The 21611-nt window shown below is 39.8% G+C and overlaps 1 protein-coding gene across 7 annotated transcripts in view; it reads right to left on the bottom strand.

Annotated features, from left to right (window-relative positions):
• SH3KBP1 (SH3 domain containing kinase binding protein 1) overlaps positions 1-21611 on the bottom strand; it is a 415998-nt gene that overhangs the window by 43184 nt on the left and 351203 nt on the right. For all 7 annotated transcript variants that reach the window (XM_072615333.1, XM_072615332.1, XM_072615331.1 and 4 more), the window contains 3 exons: positions 19123-19174; positions 15486-15566; positions 13235-13394 (listed from right to left, as the gene is read on the bottom strand). In XM_072615333.1, coding sequence (XP_072471434.1) covers positions 13235-13394; positions 15486-15566; positions 19123-19174 — 293 coding nt within the window. The remainder of the gene's footprint in view (positions 1-13234; positions 13395-15485; positions 15567-19122; positions 19175-21611) is intronic.

Below are 21611 nucleotides of genomic sequence, written 5' to 3'. Positions count from 1 at the left end.
TATTATGCATATTTGTTACAAGGTCATTTCTTTTTTTTGCAATGGGGGAGATGGGACAAAGGCAAATGTTTGTTAACTGAACAAAATTTTTAAAATAATGTATAATTTTATGGAATTTTAATCTATAGAAGTAGGAAGTACATCCTGAAAACTATTTGATGATTTGGAGAGCTGAGACATAACATTCTCCTTTACAGGTAGGAAAAATGAGATGAAGGGCAGAGCAGGGACTAGCCCAGGACCACTCAAAAAGTCACTAAAAGAACCTGCAGTGGATTCTTAGTCTCCTAATTTCTAGTTTAGGGCTTAATACATAAAGTGACTACTCAAGGGCTGCAACAGGATGCTAGGGATACTCTGTAAATCAGGGTGCCAACATATCATATACATATGCATATATATACATACATACATATTTCTATCTGCATATATGGCATATATAATACATATATATAATATGCAGAGTGATATTATATCAAACTTATTACTTAATGAAAACCTACCCCATCCAGATGGTTCTGTTTCTCATAGTCAGAATTGATAAGTGATATGAGGTCCAAGGAGTATATACAGAGGCTAATGAGGAAGGTATAAAGTATTTGGAGACTTCGGGAACATATGCTGTAACAGCAGGGTCTCATCAAGCTTAAGTTAGCCCAAGCTTATGATATTTTATTGAGGTCCAAGGGGCAGCCCACAGCAAAGAGAATTCTGGAGATAAATGATTTAGCTTTCGTGGACATGGTTAGCTAGGTGATGGGGACATTGGATGAAGGACCCTATAATATGAACTCAATAACTCTTACAAAAATCAGAGCAGGCTTTCTATTGTGATGCTTCCATTAAATTCAATTAAATAACCACTAAAAAAAAAACACACACACACACACACACAAAAAACCCAAAACCCTAGCTCATTGGATCTGAAGTTAAAAAGAACCTTAGAAAGAGATGTCGACTAAGAGTGGCCTGGACAACTCCTGAGTGAGCCAGAACCAGATTAAAATGTAATTGGGAAATGTTTAACAAAACAAATAAGGATAAATACGTACAACATAGAAAATGTTAATTTGTGGTTTTCTAAGTCAATATGTGGGCCCTCAGGGATCAGTTTGGTACCACTGACCTTAGAGATCACCCCTAGTCTTACTCCATCATCTTAAAGCTAGAGAAACTAATCCCAGAGAGAAAAAGTGACCTATCCAGCATCCATTATCATGCCATCCCTTTAAAGAGAGGCCTGATATCAAGAAGACCATTTCTATTCAAAGTCCACCAAAAAGATGAGAAAAGCCCAGTAATAGTAAACTAGTGCCTTAAAGTTTGCCCAACACCTTACTTGTGTATCTCATTTTTGTGGAAGAAAAACAAACTCAAGTGCAAGTCATGTCATCGATTCTCAGATGGCATGGTCTTCTTGGCAATGAAGGACAAACACAGGAAAACCTCACAAAACCCTATGAAGCTGATTCCATGGAATTATTGTTCCCATTTTAAAGTGAGGGCACTGAACTCCAAAGAAGTTGAATGACTTCACTCGGCTAAAAAGATGCATAGGTTGGATCCGAATCCAGATCTTTCCAGATCCAATCTGGAAATGTACCTACCTGTTCCTCCACATGGCCTACTCTGCACAAGTCCGTGGGAGGACAAAGACAAAAGATGAAACCTTCTTGACCTTAAGGAGCTTACATTCTATTGGATGATGATTCTGTCCTTTTAGCATCTCCCCTTTTTAAGTGCTGGGCTGTTACTGCAGCCTGAATCTTCTCTCAGTTCTTATAGCTAAAAAAAAAGAGGTTTCTGTCCACAGCTAGCTATTCAGACGGAGTGACATGATACATCCTTCCCTCTTCATCTATTCCGGAGAAAAATTTTTATTTTTATTTCTTCTAATTTGATGGTATTTTTTTCAATTACACAAAAAAGATAGTTTTTAACATTCATTTTTGTAAAATTTTAAGTTCCAAATTTTTCTTCCTCTCTCCCTTCCCAAGACAACAAGAAATCTGATATAAGCCATACATGTACAATCACATCAAACATATTTCCATATTGTGGTTTTGTCCATAATTCTAGAAGAGAAAGGATCATGACATCAGGAAGATGATGCCATGACTTGCAAGTGAATTGGACTTAAGTGACAGAAGACTGTGCAAAGTCACATGCATCATTTTCTCCTGCTGAGCCATCTGGGTCTAATGGCCAGATATAGATTCAGATGACTGAAAATGGCCCAGCTATTTCCATATTAGTCATATTGTGAAAGAAAAATCAGAACAAAGGGGGAAAACCATGAGAAAGAAAAGACAAAAAAGATTTTTAAAAAAAAGTGAAATTCTGCATTCAGAACCCATAGTTTTTCCTCTAGATATGGTCAGTATTTTCCATCATGAGTGAAAGATTTTTTTTAAATCACATTCACAGAAGTGGTGAGAGGCGTCATTGCATAGTGGATAGAGAGATGGCCTTAAAAATTATCATGAAGACTGGTTTTCAAATCCAGATCTTGATACCTATGCTCTACATGACCCTGGGCAACTCTATGAAGATGCTGGCTTGCATTGTAGATGTAAGCTGAAAGAGACTTTTGAGGAAACTGAGTTCAACCTCCCTATTTTACAAATGAGGAAACAGCTACTGAGAGGTCAGGTGATCTACTCAGCATCACAAAGCCAAGTGTAGGGGATAAATTTTGAAACTAGATCTTCCAGACTCTAAATTGAGGGCCTCCACACCCAGGAGTTCCCTCTTCCAATAAAATCATAGGTCAGTCCTTATCCATATCTTCACGCAAGAAAGCATACAATGAAGAATTAGGGAGAAAAAAGTTAGAAGAATATGCCATTCTGCCTCCAATACTGAAATCTTATGCCAATTACGTCACTGCAAAAATCTAAAGTTACCAATATTTAGCTGCCAACTGCAACAGAGACCTTTAAGATGACCTCTGCCTCCAAAATATTCTAAAAGTTAGGCGCCTAAGGACGCTAGTAGTAAGATAAAGCCCGCAACTTCTAGTTTAGCAAACGTCTATCTACTCATTCATCAACCCTAAGGAGGCCTCAATTAAATTAACATTAGTCCAATGGCAGTGGAGGTAAATAGATTTTGCTCAAGGTCACTCAGTTGTATGACAAAGTCTGGACGAGAATCCACATTTCCTGATTCCCAGAGCTCTTCCTATCCTAATCGGAAGGACAGTAATAAAAGAATGTGAACATTTGTTTAAGGAAAACAAGCAGTTCTAAGCAGTGGCCTCTTCTCCATGATGGTGGCACGCATAAGCTTCTATCAGCTTACAGCTCCAACAAGCCCTCATCAGTCTTCTATGGCCATTAGGACAGGAGAGTATCAGAACTCACATGTGGCCAGCATTTTAAAATGCATAGAGGGCTTCTCTTATGACAAACAGATTGGTAGTGCAAATATCATTTTACAAATAAAGAAACTGAGGATTAGAGAGGCTAACTGACTTCCCAAATGTTACATATTTATATAGTAAGTAAGTAGAAAAGGCAGACTAGAATCCAGGATTTCTAATACTAAGGTCCCAGGTACCACTTATGCTGTCTCTTCTCTTAAATGGTTAACTAGAGGGCAAGGATCCACTTTTCCCCAAATATCCTCTATCTTAAAAATACAGAACTCCAGAAGTAGGGGTACTGCTAGCTTTTGCAGAGTTCCAGCACATCCACCTACCTGATAGCCAAAATAGTCCTAAGAAAATCACAGGTACTCTTTGATTCCCAGAAATCTCCTGATTAAATATTAAGACAGCATGAGCCATAGGCACAGGAAACAGGAACTAGGGTGATTTTTCTCAGGCAGCTGTTCTCTTTCGCTCTGTCCTTGCTTAGATATGCACAAACAAGTTTGGCTATTTATAGGTTAGTAGAGGAGATTTCCCAAAGAGCGAAGTCAAAAGATAACAGGACAATCCTCACTCAATTTGTCACCAAATTTCTCATTTCTAGGTCAGATCTGCAAAACTGCCAGAAAACACTCTGGGCCCTCTAGAACCAAGCTATAAACTAGCTGGAAATGTCAACATTTAATTTGGGTCCTGAGCCAGTAGGTTAAGTCCAGAGATGGTGAGATTTGCTTATCCTGCAAGTCATATTCACCCAGCATCTTAAGATACTAGAAGCCACTTTAAAATTATTGGGCTGAATTCTCCAACTACCTGGAAAGTTTGAAGGGGGAAGCAAAGAGAGAGAATGTTCTAATTCCAGTAGGTATCCATGGATGTGCTGGTAAATGTTTAACAACCAGCTCTCCGAAAAACTCTATGTACTTTTAAGTCTAATTTGTCGCATTAACATTTCCTCCATCACTTTAAGTTTAGACAATCAATAACACAAAATAAACAAAGCCCTGATTTACAGCATTTGCCAATTTCCCAGATAGAAATGCTCCCACAGAAATGTTAACAATTGGCTCATGAAAGCTGTAGCACACTCCCTGCTGTCTGTGCCCCTTTTGAAAAAGTCTATCAGGTGCCAACTTGAAAGACAATTCTGCCAAGGCATACATCTACGTGTGTATCCTAAAGTCCCACTTTCTGATTCTGGCTGTCAGCTGCATTTACAGGATCACAGAGTTAAAGGCAGAAGGAAACTGGGAGATTATCTAGTGCAGGAGTGGATTACCTGTGGTCTCAAGGGCACATGAGGCTCTCTAGGTCCTCAAAGAGTTCTGACCAAATCCAGACTTCACAGAACAAATCGATTTGTGAAGTTTGGATTCAGTCAAAGGGTGGTACTTGAGGACCTAGAGAGTCACATGTGGCCTCGGGGCCATAGGTAATCCACTCCTGATTTAATCCAATCCCCTTGTTTTACAGTTGAGAAAACTGAGGCCCAGAGAGGGTTAAGCTACTTATCCGAAGTTACCTGGGTAATAAGTAGATGGCACTGAGATTCAAATTTGATAATGTTTCCATTAAATGATACTGCAGTTTGTCATGGAATGAGGATCATTTTTAACATGGAGTTTTTATATCATGTATAAAACAAAATTCATCCTATTTATGGGTGAGGAATTAAAAAAAAAGTAGGCAAGACTTCACTGGAAACGACAGACAAAGTGAAGACAGATTCCACCCTTTTCCCTAAACCAGCTTAGAGTCTGAAAGAAACCAAGAAACCAGTCAGTATACAACATACTTCTAGAGACTGGGAAGTGAGCTCTCAAAAGCTTAAAAAGGGGAGGAGGAGAAGGAAATGGGGGTGTTTCTCACTTTATTATTTTATTCTTTAACCCCACTTAAATTCTCCCTGTAAAGGAAATTATGTCTTTTTTCTTCCTAATGTTGGAAAAATAAGGGATAGGTGAATATTAAAACTTTAGAATCTTTGAGTTGGAGAAGACATTAGAGCCCACCTGGTCCAACTGCAGTTTTATGGGTGGGAAAACCATGGGGATGACGTGATTTGCTCAAATTCTCAGGGCAGTAAATAGCCCCTGAATCTGTGTCTTTTGGCTTCTAGTTCAGTGTGGTTTCAGTGCAATAAAACTCAGGGTGTTCTTGAGGGCCTTCGAGAACATTAAGGTTAGCCAAAGCTGGGTATTTATCCCATCACTTGCGGAACATGTACAGGGGAAGCTGCTCTCCCTACAGGTCTATTTACTTCACAGTTTACAATGGGTAAAAAAATCCCTTTCTGAAAACTGTGCTTTGGGGGTAGAATTCTAGTTATACCACTGAGTTCTCTTAGCTTGAAGATGATCTTCTGCATATTTATGTACCAAATGGCTTAGACAATCTGATGTCTTTCCAAGTCTGGAGAAGGAAGATTAACTTCTCTGCAGGTAAGTTAGTCTCCAGAGAGACGTCCTCCCTTCTTCAATAACTCAGTTGACATCAGCACATTAACATTTCTCTAATCTTTGCCTTAAGCTAAAAGCATCACAAGAAGTTCAGACATTTATCTTTCTGTGTTGTTCTTTCAAAAACACATTACAATTCAGAGCATTTACCACACAGGGAAATAAGTGAAAATATTTGGAACATGAGGGGGTGTCCTCTAGTCCAAACCCCAGCGTCAAGATTTTTATCCAGTTCTTGATCTCTTGGGCAAAAACTGTTTAAGCAATTTACACACTAAACATAAGGAAAGCATTCCACTGTTCTAAAAAAAAAAAAAAGCCATCTCTGAAGGATTCTTCAACCTTTCAAAATAGAATTAGCACCTTATTCAGTCCTCTTTTTCTTAATCAACGTATTGGGACACTGCAGCACAGAAATGCTGTCCAGTTTTTTTGTTTGTTTCTTTTACAAAGAAGCCAAAAAAGCAAAGGTGAAAATGGTGGTAATCTGTTAAAAGTAGAGAGGAGTCCTGGTAGTTGTACGTGCATGACACTGTCCCATCACGAGACTCAGTTCATAGATTCAGTCTTTAGCATATTCAATGCCCACTCCACAGACACGAACCTATGGTGTGTGTACCTGACAGCAAGAACCTTGTTTCACACGGTCTCATGATCCAAACCACAAAGCATGTTTTCTCTAAGATCTGGTTCACAACCAAGAACTTTCTTTTTGGTTCTAAAATTTCAATTCTTTATAAAACAGTTAGCAAGGAATATTAATCAAAACTAAACTTAAATAACACTGCAAGTTCTAGAACTCAAATAAGACAGAAAAACTCAAAGGCTGATAGCATGATAGTGGACTCACTGCAGAAAATTTAAGAGAAGGCATGGAAAAGAGTCACTATAGATGAAAAGGGTTGCATGGGTTGCAAGTGAAGGACCCAGTGAACTAAGGAAGGAAGCTATTGATGGAGAACGAATGAATGAATGAGGTAATCCTGGAAAGGTAAACCTGAATCAAACTGCAAAAAAAAACAGGAAGGGTACAGAACAAGATGACCCCCACACATGAAAATCAGGCATTCCTTAAACTAGCTCCAGCAAATACAAGCAGCCAGCGATTTGGAAGGCCAGAATCACTTAGTCTCAAGCAAGCCTAGAGGAAGCAGCATTTTTCCCTAAATAAAAGATGCTATAAAAGGGAGTACGTAGCCGAAGCTTCTAGCTTTCTCAAACTGTTCCTCAGCCCTATTCGTTTCTGCCAATTATAGGCAGGCAACTTTCCAAGGGTCATTTATAGGAGGTGGGTGAGACTTTCTGGGACCTAACCTATCAAGGTCACTTAGAAATGCCAATAGGAAAGCTGAGATCCACAAAGTTCTCTCTCACTCATCAGTTCCCCAGCTGTTGGGAATGGGGTGGAAAGGGGAGGGTGCATATGCATTTTAGAAAACATCCATACTAGCTGCTATACCATTTCTGTTCATGCTGATTCTTTGCGCAGACTTTAAAAATATTCTTCATGGAACTTGGTTCTAACATACAACTGGGTATAGGGGAGGCTTTAAAAAAAACACCTCAACTCTGCTATGAATAAAAAGTGTGCAAACCTACGTTGTAGGAAAACACAACAGAGAAGAAAATAAGTAACTATCAGAGTTTATTAAATAATTCAGTGTTCAGAAATCCAGTTAATAGTTTGGAAACCAGGCCACATTAGGTGCTGAGAGATTGGTAGAATTCTGGAGGTCTCTATTCTCCCTTAGAACATATTATTAACAGTCTATCGGGGTGGGGGACCTGCACCTGTCTAGGCCACATGTGGCCATCTAGGTCTTCAAGGGTTGCCCTTTGATCGAATTCAAACTTTGCCACCCCTGTTTTCTAGATGATGAAATTAAATTAGCCTCTTTGTTCAATATGTCTAGTCAAAGTTGGCAGGTTTCCCTATGCTTTCACCATCCAACAAGGTCTAGGTGACCTCCTCTTCTTCATATTTTAGAAACTATTTGTACTTAGGAAAAATTCTTTTTCCCTCAAGCATTTTGCTTCACTAGGCACTCAAAAGATACCACCTTTGACTCATTTATATAAAAAGTCTTCCTGCCAAAGAACTCAATAGTGTTTGTATTATGAACAACGCAGATGCTTGTTGGGTTTTTTTAACTCAGTTTTCTGTCAGGTTTACTAAATACTCAAATAGGTGGATTAGTGATCTCATCATCTTGAAAGTTCTCTCTAACTATGGGGAACTTGTGTGCATCCTTCATTGCTGAAGAAGACCATGCCACCTGAGAAATGATAACATGACTTGTGCTTGACTTTGTTTTGAGTGAGGGAGGGCTGTGCAGGTCACCAGCCTCTCTTCTCCTCCAGAGCCATCTGGATCCAAGTCACCAGATATTCATCAGGATGACTGGAGATGACCCAGGATGCACTAGGAGACCTTGGGCCCTTTAGGCCAAGATCTTTGCAGGCACTCACTTAGGGTGAGGCAACGCCCATTCATTGAAGAGTCCTGTTTAAGAAGGAGCCAGGGCATGGCCCCTTTAATGGGGAAAAGAAAAGAAAGACCTCAGGCTGGGTGGGAAACAGCAACGGTTACTATAGATAATCACTCTCAAGCTTAGGAGGGTCCAGAGGAGGCCTTAGGCAGGGGCCCAATGGAGTCCCAGATTCAGAGTGTAGTAGGTTTAAGGTTTTGGAACAGGACAGGACAGGGGGAAGGGAAAGGGAGGGGAAGGGAAGGGGAAAGGAGTCAGTTAAGCCCAAGTCAACTGGGCCATCCAAATTTATCTTCCTTTGGAGAGGAGAAGGAAGGGGAGGGGGAGGTAGACAGGAGAGAAGGAGCTGAGTTACCCAGCTAGCTGGGTCCCCATCCAGCCAGCTGCATCTACTCACAGGATTGTGCTCATCTTTCCTTGCTGAAGAAGACCATGCCATCCGAGAAACAATGACATGACTTGCACTTGCCTTTGTTTTCAGTGAGGGAGTGCTGTGTAGGTCACCAGCCTTACTTCTCCTGAGCCATCTGGGTCCAGTGACCAGATATTCTAACTACGCATTCAACCACATTTACTAACTAGCTCTTGTCCACGTTCTCATGTAGTGAGCTGGAGGTCTTCCTTAATTTCTGTTAACATCATAAGGGTAGCTGTGGAACATGCTAGCTATCTACATGCCATCCTTAACCCTTGCCAGAAAAGTATCTGCCATATACATTAGGCCACTTTTTTCTTTAAAGGCAAGGAATCTGTCCTTGAGACTTGAATGATCCAGGAAGCTAAGGTTGAACTACTGATGTGGCTTGTTAGTTATGTAGAACATAAAAGGCTAGCCCACAAGGAGTCAGTGCCCTTCAGACAGATATCTCACACCCATGCTAGTCTCCCTACCAGATACACCCTGCTGACAAGATATACTTCTGCAAGAAGACAGGGGAGTGGCCTGCTATCTGAATCAATGGCGCATCATTGCTGAGTTATCTTTTCTATATTATGGCTAATTAAGTCTCTTGGCTTCCCTGCTATTCCTTGAACAAGACACTTCATATTCTGACTCCATGGGCTGTCCCCAATGCCTGAAGCTCTCTCCCTCCTTATCTCCACCTCTTTGGCTTCTTCAAATACCAGCTAAAGTCCCACCTTCTTCAAACAGCCTTTCCTAGTCCTTCATCGCAGTGCTTTTCCTCTGAAATTATCTCGAATACATCTTGCTTGTGCATAGTTTCTAGTATGTTGGCTCTCCCATTAGGTTGTGAGCTTCTTGAGAGCAGGGACTGTCTTTGATTTTCTTTACATCCCTAGTACCTGGCACACAGGAAGGCCTAAATCAGTGCTTCTTGACTTCACCTGTTAGACGGCCTATGAGCATTTCATTTTGTCCTAATACCAGACTGGCCTGAATCAGGTCCAGCCTTCATCACCAATTCATTTTAGCAAGAATGATGTCAAGATCTATAGGACTGACAGCTCTTCAAGCAATGTGTCCATCTCATGCCATTTGGCAACCACCTCACATTTAGAGTACCAACATTCATGCTAAAATTTGCTGACAGTGTATAAATGGTGTGATTCTTAGCACCCTCTGGTGTCTTCTCCTTCATTCTGCCTCCATTCCTACAGGGGAGGAATGGTGCCACAGAGGAATGAAGGTCATTTATTTTCTTTGTTTCATGAAATGCCATGGCCCAAAATATCAAGTGGTGAAACCATTAAAATGTATCTCTCTATACTTAGGTAAGTTGTTTTTCAGAAAAATGATCTGGTCCATTGGAGTAGCTATACTCAAAATCTTTTTTAGGATGGTAGAATCTATAAGAACTTTCATCCTACAGTCATGGTCTTCAAGCACTTGTGGCTGCCTACCTCCATGCCACTTCACTGGGTGGCTTTAGAAGGTTTTAGAGTAGGACTTTGTGGAAATTTCTGTCAGGTTTGCCGAAGTTTAAAAAAAATGGAAACATCATTCCTTATGTTAAAAAAAAAATCAGACAACACCTAGAAGCAATAAATGTCATCACTTATACGGTAATAATATTACATACAATATAATATCACATAAAAACTGTCATAAAGAGTTCTTATACTCTACTAATACCTATTAAACTAGCCTTGATATAATTCCTTGAAAATTAAATGCAAAACAGTAGCACGGGAGGTCCTTGAGGGTAGACACCATCGTGTTTTTGCTTGTCTATCTCTAGCACTTAGCTCAGAGCCTTACATTTCAAAAAGATTTCCTGAGTTATTGATATGTCCTGAACAGTTTGCCAAAGGAGAAATGCAACCCTATCAAGGACAATCTGAAAAAGTGGTTCAATTTCTTTTTAATAATCTGAGAAATATTAAAACAACTGACCCATCATCCAAATAGCAAAGATTGTAAAAGATAATAAAGTTTAATACTGAAGAGGCTGTGGGAAGGTGGACACAGTGATTCCCTACCAGTGGATTAGTCAGTTTGGAAAAACAAAATGGAATTAGGCAAGAAAAGTTCTTTCTACAATTCATGTCCTCTGGCTTAGCGATCCTACTACCGGATTTATAGCCTAAAGGAGGGAGTGACAGTCTAGGTTTTCACATATAAAAATATTCCTAATGGCCTTATTTATAACAACAAATAGCTTGAAATAAAATATGGCCTCAACCATCAAGGAACAGTTGAATCACGGCCTATAAATGTAATGGAATGTTACTGTGACAAATAAATGATGAAAATAAAAAATTCAGAGAAATGTTGGAAGACATACGTAAAGTGATAGAGCATGGAGGAAGCAAAGGCAAAAAAGACAAATAGAGACAATGAGTATAACATTATAAATAAAGACAGCACTAAAAATCAACCAAACTCATGTCACGTAGGCTATACCACACAATACTGACACATACAGTCTTCCTATCTTGATTAATAAATGCTTTATTGACCAAAGTGGCCAAGTGGCTTCTACCACCAGACACAGTCATGTAATTACACAGTTGTGTTTGTTTCCAGGGAAGGTACTTTTTAGGGCAGTTTGTGTAAAACTGACTATTGTGTCAAAACAAAAGAAATAGTTAAAGCAGGTGCTGTTCATGTAGGTTTAGCCAAGCTGACTCTGGTAACTTAGTTCTTGGCCCCCACAGGACATGTAAGGTCAGGAGAGGGTGTGTACCCAGGCTCATCCACTCCTCCATATGCTCCAAGTCTTCTTTTAACACCAACAAAACATCCAGTGCTCTGAAAGTTTGTGTCTATTTGGATGGCCTTGGCTGAATTTTTCCTGACCAAACTTTTGACTTGGAACTATCAAAAGTACTAAAATGTTGTGATAACGACGTTGGTTTATTTGGATAGGTTTGCAAAGTTTCACATGCTACTTTTCCACTTAAGGGAGAGAATGTCTGTTCTGCTTTGCATTCACTTTAACATCATAACTTGACAAGAAACTAGGTTGAAGAGGGAAATGTGGACAACTGACTACTTAGAAATTCTACGTGCACGTATATACATAGAGGATCGTAAATTTAGAGTGGGGAGGGACCTCGTGAGATCCATCGAGACCAAGGATTGGCAGACTAGGGCCTAGGAACTCAGTTAGCCCCAGGTCTGCTTCTGAACAGCCAGTGAGCTATACGGTGGAGCTTTTTCTTTCGCATTTTTAAATAAAGTTTAAAATGTGTCTAAAATATAAAATTTTTAAATATAGAATTTTTAAATGTTTTCTAAAAGTATTTGTAAGGTTAAAAAATGTGTTTAGAAACATAAAAAGCCATTTTTAGTTCTCAGAGATGGGCTGGATTTGGCCTTCCAGCTATAGGACCCTCCAAGCCCTGATCATTTGGACCATTACGTGGATCATCTAACCCCTCTCATTTTATAGATGTGCTAAACGAGACCCAGACCACAGTGGTAACTCTCCAAGGTCACAGAGGCAGTAAGTAGCATTTAGGGTTAGGGTCAGTGAGATCTGGACTCGGCCCCTCTGCCCCTAAATCCTGAATTCTTTCCACTATCTCGTAGTGCCTCCCTCTTTCTCTATTGCATATAAAGGAATACCTCATGTACAGTTGCCCCAACTAAAATCATTTTGCATTAGAATATTTTAATATATAACTAATCCTTAACATAAAGTGATAAAATCCCACTGGAACCCCTTCATTGCCTCTTTATGACATTTTTCCATGCTATTTATAACAGTATGCTGCTTCCTCAGTGATTGATATTGTCTGTCTGTCATCTGAGCACTGGTCCGGAGAAGTCAGCAAGAGGTTCATCACCAAAATTGGGGTCGCTAGGTCATTCCTACAGCAATTTGTGAACATCATCTACTGAGGAGCAGAGGGGCTGTGATTTGCGTTAGTAAAAGTTATGGTCACTAACGAAACACGTATCCTTGAACTATACAGGCAGCTCCCTCAAACTGTAAGCAAACACAATCCATGGTGCTAAGAGGAATCTTTCGTTGGGAGTTCCCAATACCAATAAAGTTATATGTGGATCTAGAAAAAAACAAAAAACTCAACCCACCATGTTAGGCACAGAGATACAGGGTGGAGCTGGTGGTCTTAAGAGTTCCAAAGAGTCTAGCCTTTAATACACACTGGTTATAAGACCCTGGGGGCAAACTGCTTAATCTTTCAGCATCCCAGAAAACTCTCTAAAACCATCAGGGGCAGAAGAGTTGCAGTTTTGCCTCAGCAAAAGGAATTTCTTCATGTACAGTTCCCTACCAGTGATATCGTAAGTGGAGAAAAGAGACAGAGGGAGAGAAGGAAAAGGAGAAGGAAAAGGAGAGTGAGAGAAAAAATACATTCCCTTCCTCACCTGTTCTGACCCTGCCAAATCCCTCTGAGGCCCTGTGACAGAGAGAGACAACTCACTTTAAGCTCTGCACTAGTGCGGATGATAACCCCATCTACAGAAATAGTCTGAATACCTGGTATGTGTCACAGGCACCACTGGTCTCTCTGGTCTTCTCGGGGGCAGGGCACCAGGTCGGCTGAGAGAATTTGTCTTGGGTGGTCGAGGTTTCTTTGGAGGGATGGCAGGAACAGAAGGCTTCTGTAAATCCGGTTTTTGCTCTCTCTCTGGTCTTTCTTTAAATCATTTTTAAAAATTCACAAAGAAAACACCTCTATTAGGAAGTGCACTTCTGAAGCCCTTAACAGTCATTTTTTTCTTTCCTTCCATGAGAACCTAGGCAAACAAGTGACTGCTCACATTCAAGGAGCTAAGATAAAGAACTGGATAATCCTCGTTTATTGTTACTGTTTTCCCTAGGCCCAGCCTTTACGCTACAGCAGCGGTATCATGGACCTTTTGGTCAATCTGGTAAAGCCCATGGACCCCTTCTTAGAATATCCCCAAATCCATAAAATGAAATACATAGGATTACAAAAGAAACCAATTATATTGAAATAACTATTTAAAAAATTTATGTTTTAAAGTTCATGGACCACAGGTTAAGAACTCTTGTACCAGAGGGAAATTTTCTCTATTAATGTTATGATAAATTTCACAGAGTGGTCAATGGGTAAAAGTACATCTTTCATAATAATGTCATTCCATAATCATATTACATGATCATATGATATATGAGGATGTTTCATTCACATTCAGGTGTGTGTGTGTGTGTGTGTGTGTGTGTGTGTGTGTGTGTGTGTGTATCAAAGACACAATCTGGTAGGTGATTTGTGCATTTTACCATCTGTCTTGTTTAAGCTATCAAGTTCTTTCCTTAATAATGGCTGACAAACTAGCCTAGAACAGAGAAGGTACTTATTGTGTAGGATTATTTGTTGAACAGAACTCATTGTACCAAGAGAGCAAAGTCATTGTCCCCGGGGTCAGCTACCTGGGGTAGATAACTTGTCATTTTCCCAAGGCAGAGCACTTAGAACACTGACCTGCAAAGAGTGGGCACCGAATATTTACTGATTGGTTGTTATTTTTTTTTAGCATAAGTTTTTACTTATGTAATTTTTCAAATTATCTCTAGTGTGATGGAACACGTACAATTTTATGAGATTTTATCCTTTCTATAAAATTTTTTGGCAGAGAGTATTTAATATTAAAATCATATTTAATTTAAATAGTATTTAATGTAAAAACCAACGTGAAGCATTAAGTTGAAATTTCACAAGAGTGATGGATAATTCTGGCTCTTTCACACGTCTTGTACTACGTCACATATATTGTTCTAACATATAACAAATTATTAGGTAGCGTATATGACATAATAGTATTTATAATTCTAGACTGTAGTTTTAGTGTAGAATTATAATTATGCAATTATATATACATAGTAGAATAGTATTATAACATAGTATACACATATTAACATATGTGAATATATGTCCACTTTTAAAAGTAAAATCCTTTTGAATTCACTTTTTGGAGTCTTAGCGTCCTCAGCTCCAAAACAGCGACAACAGCACCTGTCCTACTTTCTCATGGGATTATTGTGAGGTACCAATGAGGCAGTGTATGTGAGGGGAGCCTTTTGAAAAGCAAAGCTATTATTTGTCACAAGGGTTCTTTTCTTTTTCCACTGGAAACAGGTGATAAGTGAGAAAATATGTGTTTATTCATTGAAAAATAAAATTTAATTAAGAAAAGTAATGCTACATAAATTTGTCCTTGAGTAGAAATGGCATACGTAAGACCTGAACATGGGATTTCTGCCTCAACTTTTGAAGCTGAAGTTCTAAATTTCTGCAATCCATTCAAATGATCACCCATTCCAAATTTACTGAACACATTTTATACAAAAGTGGTAGAGTTAAGTAGTGTGTGGAGATACCAAATAGTGTAAGATAGGATCCCTTGCCCTCAAACAGTTTATAATCAAGAAATAACTAAAGCCCTCCTAGAGAACTCTTTGGTCCTAAGAAGTTCATGCTTAAAGGCCAATTACATAATTTTCTTCTATTTACCAAGACATGGTTGCTTACAAAGGTAAGCTGTCCGTCATAAACATTTATTAAGAAACTACTGTGTGCCAGTATCAGGGATATATAGAAAGGAAAAAGGGCAACCTTGCTCTCATGGAGCTCACAGTCTAATTAGAGGCAGGACCACATCCTCCAGGAAAAGCAAATTAACCCAGTACCTCTGAACAGATCAGGGACCACCTTTTCCCTTCCTCTACCACTCTAAGAACGGCCAACAGAGAATTAATTCCATACCTTTTTCTTCTGTCCTGTTTGGAAGAGTTTCTGGTCTTTCAGGAGGTATCTTTTTAATTTCATGCTTTCGTTCTGTTGTACCTATTGAAAAAATATTAACACTAACACATGCTCTGTTTATTAGACATACCAATATTTTAAGCCATTAGTAGTTACTCATGGCCTGGTCTGCATAACCCAACATGAAGTGTGATGTTTTCAGTTACCTCAAGAATCTGAGCTGTATAAAAATTACTTTGGGGTCAGTTTCCATCTGAAGAACTAAGAGAATACAAACACTTTCTGATATTTAAGCCCAACAGATCTCCTTCCAATCTGTATATATTTTAAATTCAGAACCAAATAATAAAGCACAATGATGCTATAACACCTAAGTATACAGATGACAGAATAGGTTCATACCATGAACCAATAGGTTCATACACTGTTAAACAGAAAATTCATATGGACTTAAATTCCATTTTTTAAGTCAGAAAACATACAGCGACTATATAGGAATTCTCCAAGTCATTCTGCCCTGAAAAACCAATTCTCAAGTATAGCAAGTAGTGCATTCAACCCTTAACTAAGTAGATTGTGACTGCTCCCTACAACTAAAGAGGGACATCAGTGCCTGCACCCTTTGTTTTAGTGGAAACTGCTGACTTCTGTGTCTCTACCTCTGATACACCAATTATCCAAAGAGGAGTAAAACATCAGGAGGGCCTACAGACTCCAGAGAATTTGGGGGGAAGGGGGAAGATGAAAGGTCATGGAATTTTGGGCTAACAGGAACATTAGGGGGCACCTAGTCCCACCACCTCATTTTATAGATCAAGAAACAAAAAGCAAAGGGAGGGAAAGGGACTTAACCAAAGTCACATGAGTTGTGAGTAGCAGAGGATAGCTTTTAATTTTGATACTGTGGCTCCAAATCCAGTACTCCTACCTTCACATCAAATTGCAAATTTAAAGCAGTTTTTTTTTCATTTAGCATACTTCATCTAAACACCCCTAGAAGAGTGGCAAGGATACTAGACTTGGATCTGAAGGCCTGCATTCAAGTCCCAGTTCCACCATTTACTAGTCATGTGAACTTAAATAGGCAAGTCATTTTACCCACCTAAGACTCAGTTTCCTCATCTTTGAAAGGTGGATAATGATGCCTATGAATAATAAACACCTCCCAGGGTTATACATGAGCAACAAAATTCCATCTCCATACTTCTGAAAAAGGGAATCATGAGACTAGGGTAGCAACTGTCCTTCTCTACTACCCAAAGCCTGAAAATCTTCCTGATGCCACAGAATTTAGCTTCCCCAATAATCTTGGTCACGAATAAAAATAAAGAGTTCAGCAAAGATGCTGAGGGAATCAGATACTAAGGGATGATCAGAAAGGGAATCTAAGCCTAAACTGAAAATGTAACAATATCCGAGACTTTGGATCAGCTGCACAGATCAACATCTCCCCTGTATATTCATTCATTATCTCCTTTGTCTCTGCCTTCCTCCTTCTCCTTTTCTCCTTTCTCCTCTCTGCGTCTCCCCGCCCCCCATGCCCATCATGTCCTCTGACTGTCTTTGCAAAAAAAATTAAATGGACTGGCATAATTTTAGCCCAATAAACTATTTACAATACAATAGCCACTAGGTGGCAAAGTTAAACTTCTTCATGCCAACAACGATGGCGACAAAAGAGGTCTAATTAGCACCACATTTCAGGACTTAATCTTTTTCATTATCAGCTGTGACCAAGGAAATGGGAAAAGGGTTTGGATTAAGTCAGAAGGTCTTCGGTATCATGCTGTCCAGTAGCACTCGGCCTCTAAAGAATGACTTTAAATTGCCTCTTAAAGCTTGACAAACACATAATCAGTGAGTGACTGAACGCTTCACCCTGAAAATTCTGGGCAAAACAAACTCAGGGTTCCTGTTTTTTCCGTTGCAAATATTTGTAGCATGCAGGATTCAACGATTTATTCAGAAATGAAGTATTCTCTATGGGGATGAGGGGTTGGTTTTTGTTTTTTTTTTTTAAATAAAAATGAATTCTATTGGGTCAAATAAACAGCATCATTTCTATGCATGAGAATTTACTGTGTATCAGAATGACAGCATCTTTAGCCAATCACACTGAGATGATCTCCAAGCTCCGAGGACTGGTGGTGCCAATCCTCCTCCCTATACATTAGGGACAAACAGTACTGACCTATTTGGGTCTAGTCGAAGCAACATCTACACTGGAGTCATTTCAAGATGAAGTGAGGGCACTAAGCCATTACTGCTAGAAGAATTGGGGAGAAAATGAAACTAAGTAGGGAGAGATTTTAAATCCATTCATTTTTCAGTGGGGAGATGGTAAGGTTTAGTGTCTGGGGTCAAGAAAATGGGCTTGGGGAAAGAAAAAGAAGGCAGGTTAAAAAAAGATAATTTGAGGTCAGCTTCTGACACATAATTTGGGAAAATTCCTTAATCTCTCAGTGCCCCAGGTAATAAACCAAATCGTAATTTATAGGTGTTTTGCATTCAGAAAGGGAGTTTTCTCAATGGAAGTTGCCTCCACCAATGAAATCACAGGTTTGAACAAAATTTTTCCCCCAGATACACGAGTCTCTCTATGACATATGGGCAGAACTGTTAACAAAATTAACTCACATTGTGTGAAAAAACAGGGCTCCTTTTTGCTAGGCAGAAGACAAGGGAATATGGAAGACCAGAGCCAAAAGGGACCTTGGAGATCATGGAGCCCAGCCCTCTCACTTTGATTTGTCCCATGTCTTGTACTTTTCCTGGCAGTGTGGTATTATGGAAAGACTATTTGGACTTTTTTGTCCAAAGAGACCTGGGCTCAGACTCTGCCTCTCACACTTTCATTGGGCAACCATGGGCAGGCACATCACTCCGTCTCTCTGGGCCTGGTACTTTTTCTGATAATAACTATAATACTTTACAAAGGTTACGGTGGAGATCAAGTGAACATGTAAATAAATCACTTTGCAAACATTCAAAAGCAACGTAAATTTCACCAATGCTGTTAATACTAGTATGGGATTGGCTGTCATGGGGGAAGAGGAGGTCTTGATGGACATTTTGCTCCAGAAGTTAAACATATGCCTACCAGAAATAACTGCTAATTTTTTTCTTTACTGTTACTTGAATCTGTAGCCTTTCTTGTAATCGCTCAGACTATCAAATCCAGTTCAATTCATCACTGCTTCCAAGGCTATTTGGAAGGCAAGGCAGGTGGAGGTATAGTGGACAGAACACTGGGTCTGGAGTCAATCAATCAATAACCATTTCTTAAGTGCCTACTATGTGCTAGCACTAAGCTAAAGCGCTGGAGTTGGGAAGACTTGAGTTCCAATCAATCTCAGACACTTATTAGCCGTGTTGTCCTGGGCAGGCTGCTTACGCCTCAGTTTCCTCAACTGCACAATGGAGAAAATAACAGCACCTACCTCGAAGGGTTATTGTGAAGATTAGATGAGATAATATTTGTAAACATGCCTGGCACATTACGGAGGTTCTCCATAAATGTTTCTTCCCATTCCCTATTTGACATTCCTTCATTTTGACAAAGAAACAGGCAAAAATTTTTACCTGTTTTAATAAATTTTAATAAATAATTTGTTAATAAATTTGAAAGGCACATTACCTGCCCCTTGTTTGATGACAGGAGCTGATGGAGGAGGTGGTTTCTTAGGTCTCTGAAAAAATTAATCAAAAACACAAAAGATGAGGCTGTTGGCAAATCTATTTACTCCTTTAAGAGCTACAGGCATTGTTCCCTTACTACAGTTTGGACAATACCAAAGAGCCACAAAAAAAATGGAGCATCCACTCTCTAGGGATGTGAGTCTTTGGCACCTCACACAAGCGCTAAAATAAATTCAGCCTGCAAAACAAAACTCCAGTTGACAAATGCAATACCGTTTCCCTATTTCTACATTTGCAGCAGTCTTCTGCAAAAGCCAGGCTCAGCAAAAATGGCGAAACCTACATGCACAAAGCACTCGGCCACCAAAATAGGATTTGCAATTAAGATTTAATCAGGTAAATAACAGAACCGTTGGAAAAGATTCCGAGGTACCCCTGGGGCTGAAATTCGCTTCTTTGGACTGTGGGTCTTCTCGAAAGGAAATGCTAGTGAGGGTGGGTGAGGGTGTGGGTGTGGGCGGGTGCTGAATTTCCATCCCAGTGTCTCCTGCCACCCTACAGCTGTCATCCCATTTGGGAGACTCATCCACCCAGCAGCTCTACCCCCTGTCACCCTCGATAAGACAAAATGGATTTTTCCACATCAGCTGTTATTTGGTTTTCTTTCATCTATTATCATTTTTTGGCAGACACAAAGGAAAGTAGTCATGCAGTCAGTAATAGCCTTCACTGAACCAGTTCCAAAGAAGAAGCATTCGCAGTAGGGGAAAATGGTCAGGCTGGCAAACCAGCAGGCAATTTGATGAACGGACAATTAACAATGGGCATCACTAAGTAATTACAGGACCCATCCAAAGGAGAAAAGATGACCAATGCAACCAGAAACCATTTAAAGACAAAAATCTTTAATGACTGATAGAAAAGCACTCTCTTAGGGATCTCATGTCCCTCTTGGGAATACCCCTACTTTTTACAGTAGCAGAGCAAGGCCTGGTGGTTTAGGACTGCCCTGTGGGATTTAGAAATCTGAAAAGGATCTTAGAGATCCTCTTGTCCAATTTCCTTATTTCAGAGATGAGGAAAGTGAGGTCCAGAGGAGTTAGGAACTTGCCTGGGGATCCACGGTCAATAAATGAGTAGCAGAGCTGGATTTAAACCTAGTCTCTTTGGCCAACAAGCCAGGGCTCCTCTTGGTTGGCTCCATTCTAATATGAGATTCCTATGTCACAACTGACAACCATGATTAACTGTGCTCTCTTCAGCTGGTCTATAACATAGTCTACTTGGCATAATGACTGAAGATAATCCAAGTCTATGAAACAGCTCAGATGGATAAGAGCTTTCCCCCATCTTCCACCATGATGGCAGATCTAAGATGGAGAGATTTAGAGCAACACTGTCAAACTCAAATAGAAACAGGGACCCCTGAACTGTACATAAGGATCTCTGTAGGAAGTGGGCCAACATAGAAAATGACAAATTAACATTATCTGTGCTCTTCTTTTTTTTCTTAATTGGGTTAAATATTTCCCAATTACCTCTGAGTCTGGTTCAGGCTATACTCAGAAGTCTTGGGAGTTGTGTTTCAGCCCTGCGTTTGATACCTCTGAGTTAGAAAACAAAACTTTAAGGCAATTGGGTTCATTTAGACTACAGAAAAGGATACTGAGGGGCAGCTTAAGGAATCTTCAAGTTTAAGAGGGTCTGCTACTATGACAATGGGGACCATCCATTTCCCATCTTAATAAAGACAGAACAAGACAATATAACACGAATGGTTTAGGATAGAAATAAGGAAGAACTTTCTAATATTGAGTAGTGTTTTATTCACTGGCTTGTTAGGAAAGGTTCCTTTCAGCAAATATTTACTAAGTGTGTGGAAAGCAATTGCACAAGGCTTTAGCCAAATCAAAAGAGACATGATCCCTGCTCCTACGGAACTTAGAGGTTGTAGAGGACACCTCAGGGACTTGTCAGATAAGGATGTGGGGGCACTGTCTTACCTAAAGGCAAGAATGTAGACTTAGATACAGTACTTACTTATTAAGTGCTTACTATATTCTAGATACTGTGACTTCTCCAAATCTCTTCCAGCTCCATAACTGCCAACCCTTCTATTACCAACCACTCAGTTCTCATTCTGCAAAATCATTGCGAGATTTTAAGTCCAGCACACTGGTGGGTACATAAAGTAGGTACTCAACAAATATCTATTATTCATTCATTGGATAGATGTTCACTAAGTACCTACAGCCTGTAGGGGAGAGATATGCTAGGTATGAAGATGGATACCAAGAGGATACTCTGCCCTCATGGAACCTGTTGATACAGGGAATGAAAGGCTTCCCATCAAGGATGAGGTTACAGGAAGAGACAAAAGAAAAAGAAAGAAAGGAAGGATGGAAGGAAGGAAGGAAGGAAGGAAGGAAGGAAGGAAGGAAGGAAGGAAGGAAGGAAGGAAGGAAGGAAGGGAGGGAGGGAGGGAGG

The sequence above is a fragment of the Notamacropus eugenii genome, chromosome 5, assembly GCF_028372415.1.
Source record: "Notamacropus eugenii isolate mMacEug1 chromosome 5, mMacEug1.pri_v2, whole genome shotgun sequence".
Lineage (NCBI taxonomy): Eukaryota > Metazoa > Chordata > Mammalia > Diprotodontia > Macropodidae > Notamacropus > Notamacropus eugenii.
Note: the sequence above shows the minus strand (reverse complement) of the source record. Positions and strands in the feature narration are given on the sequence as shown.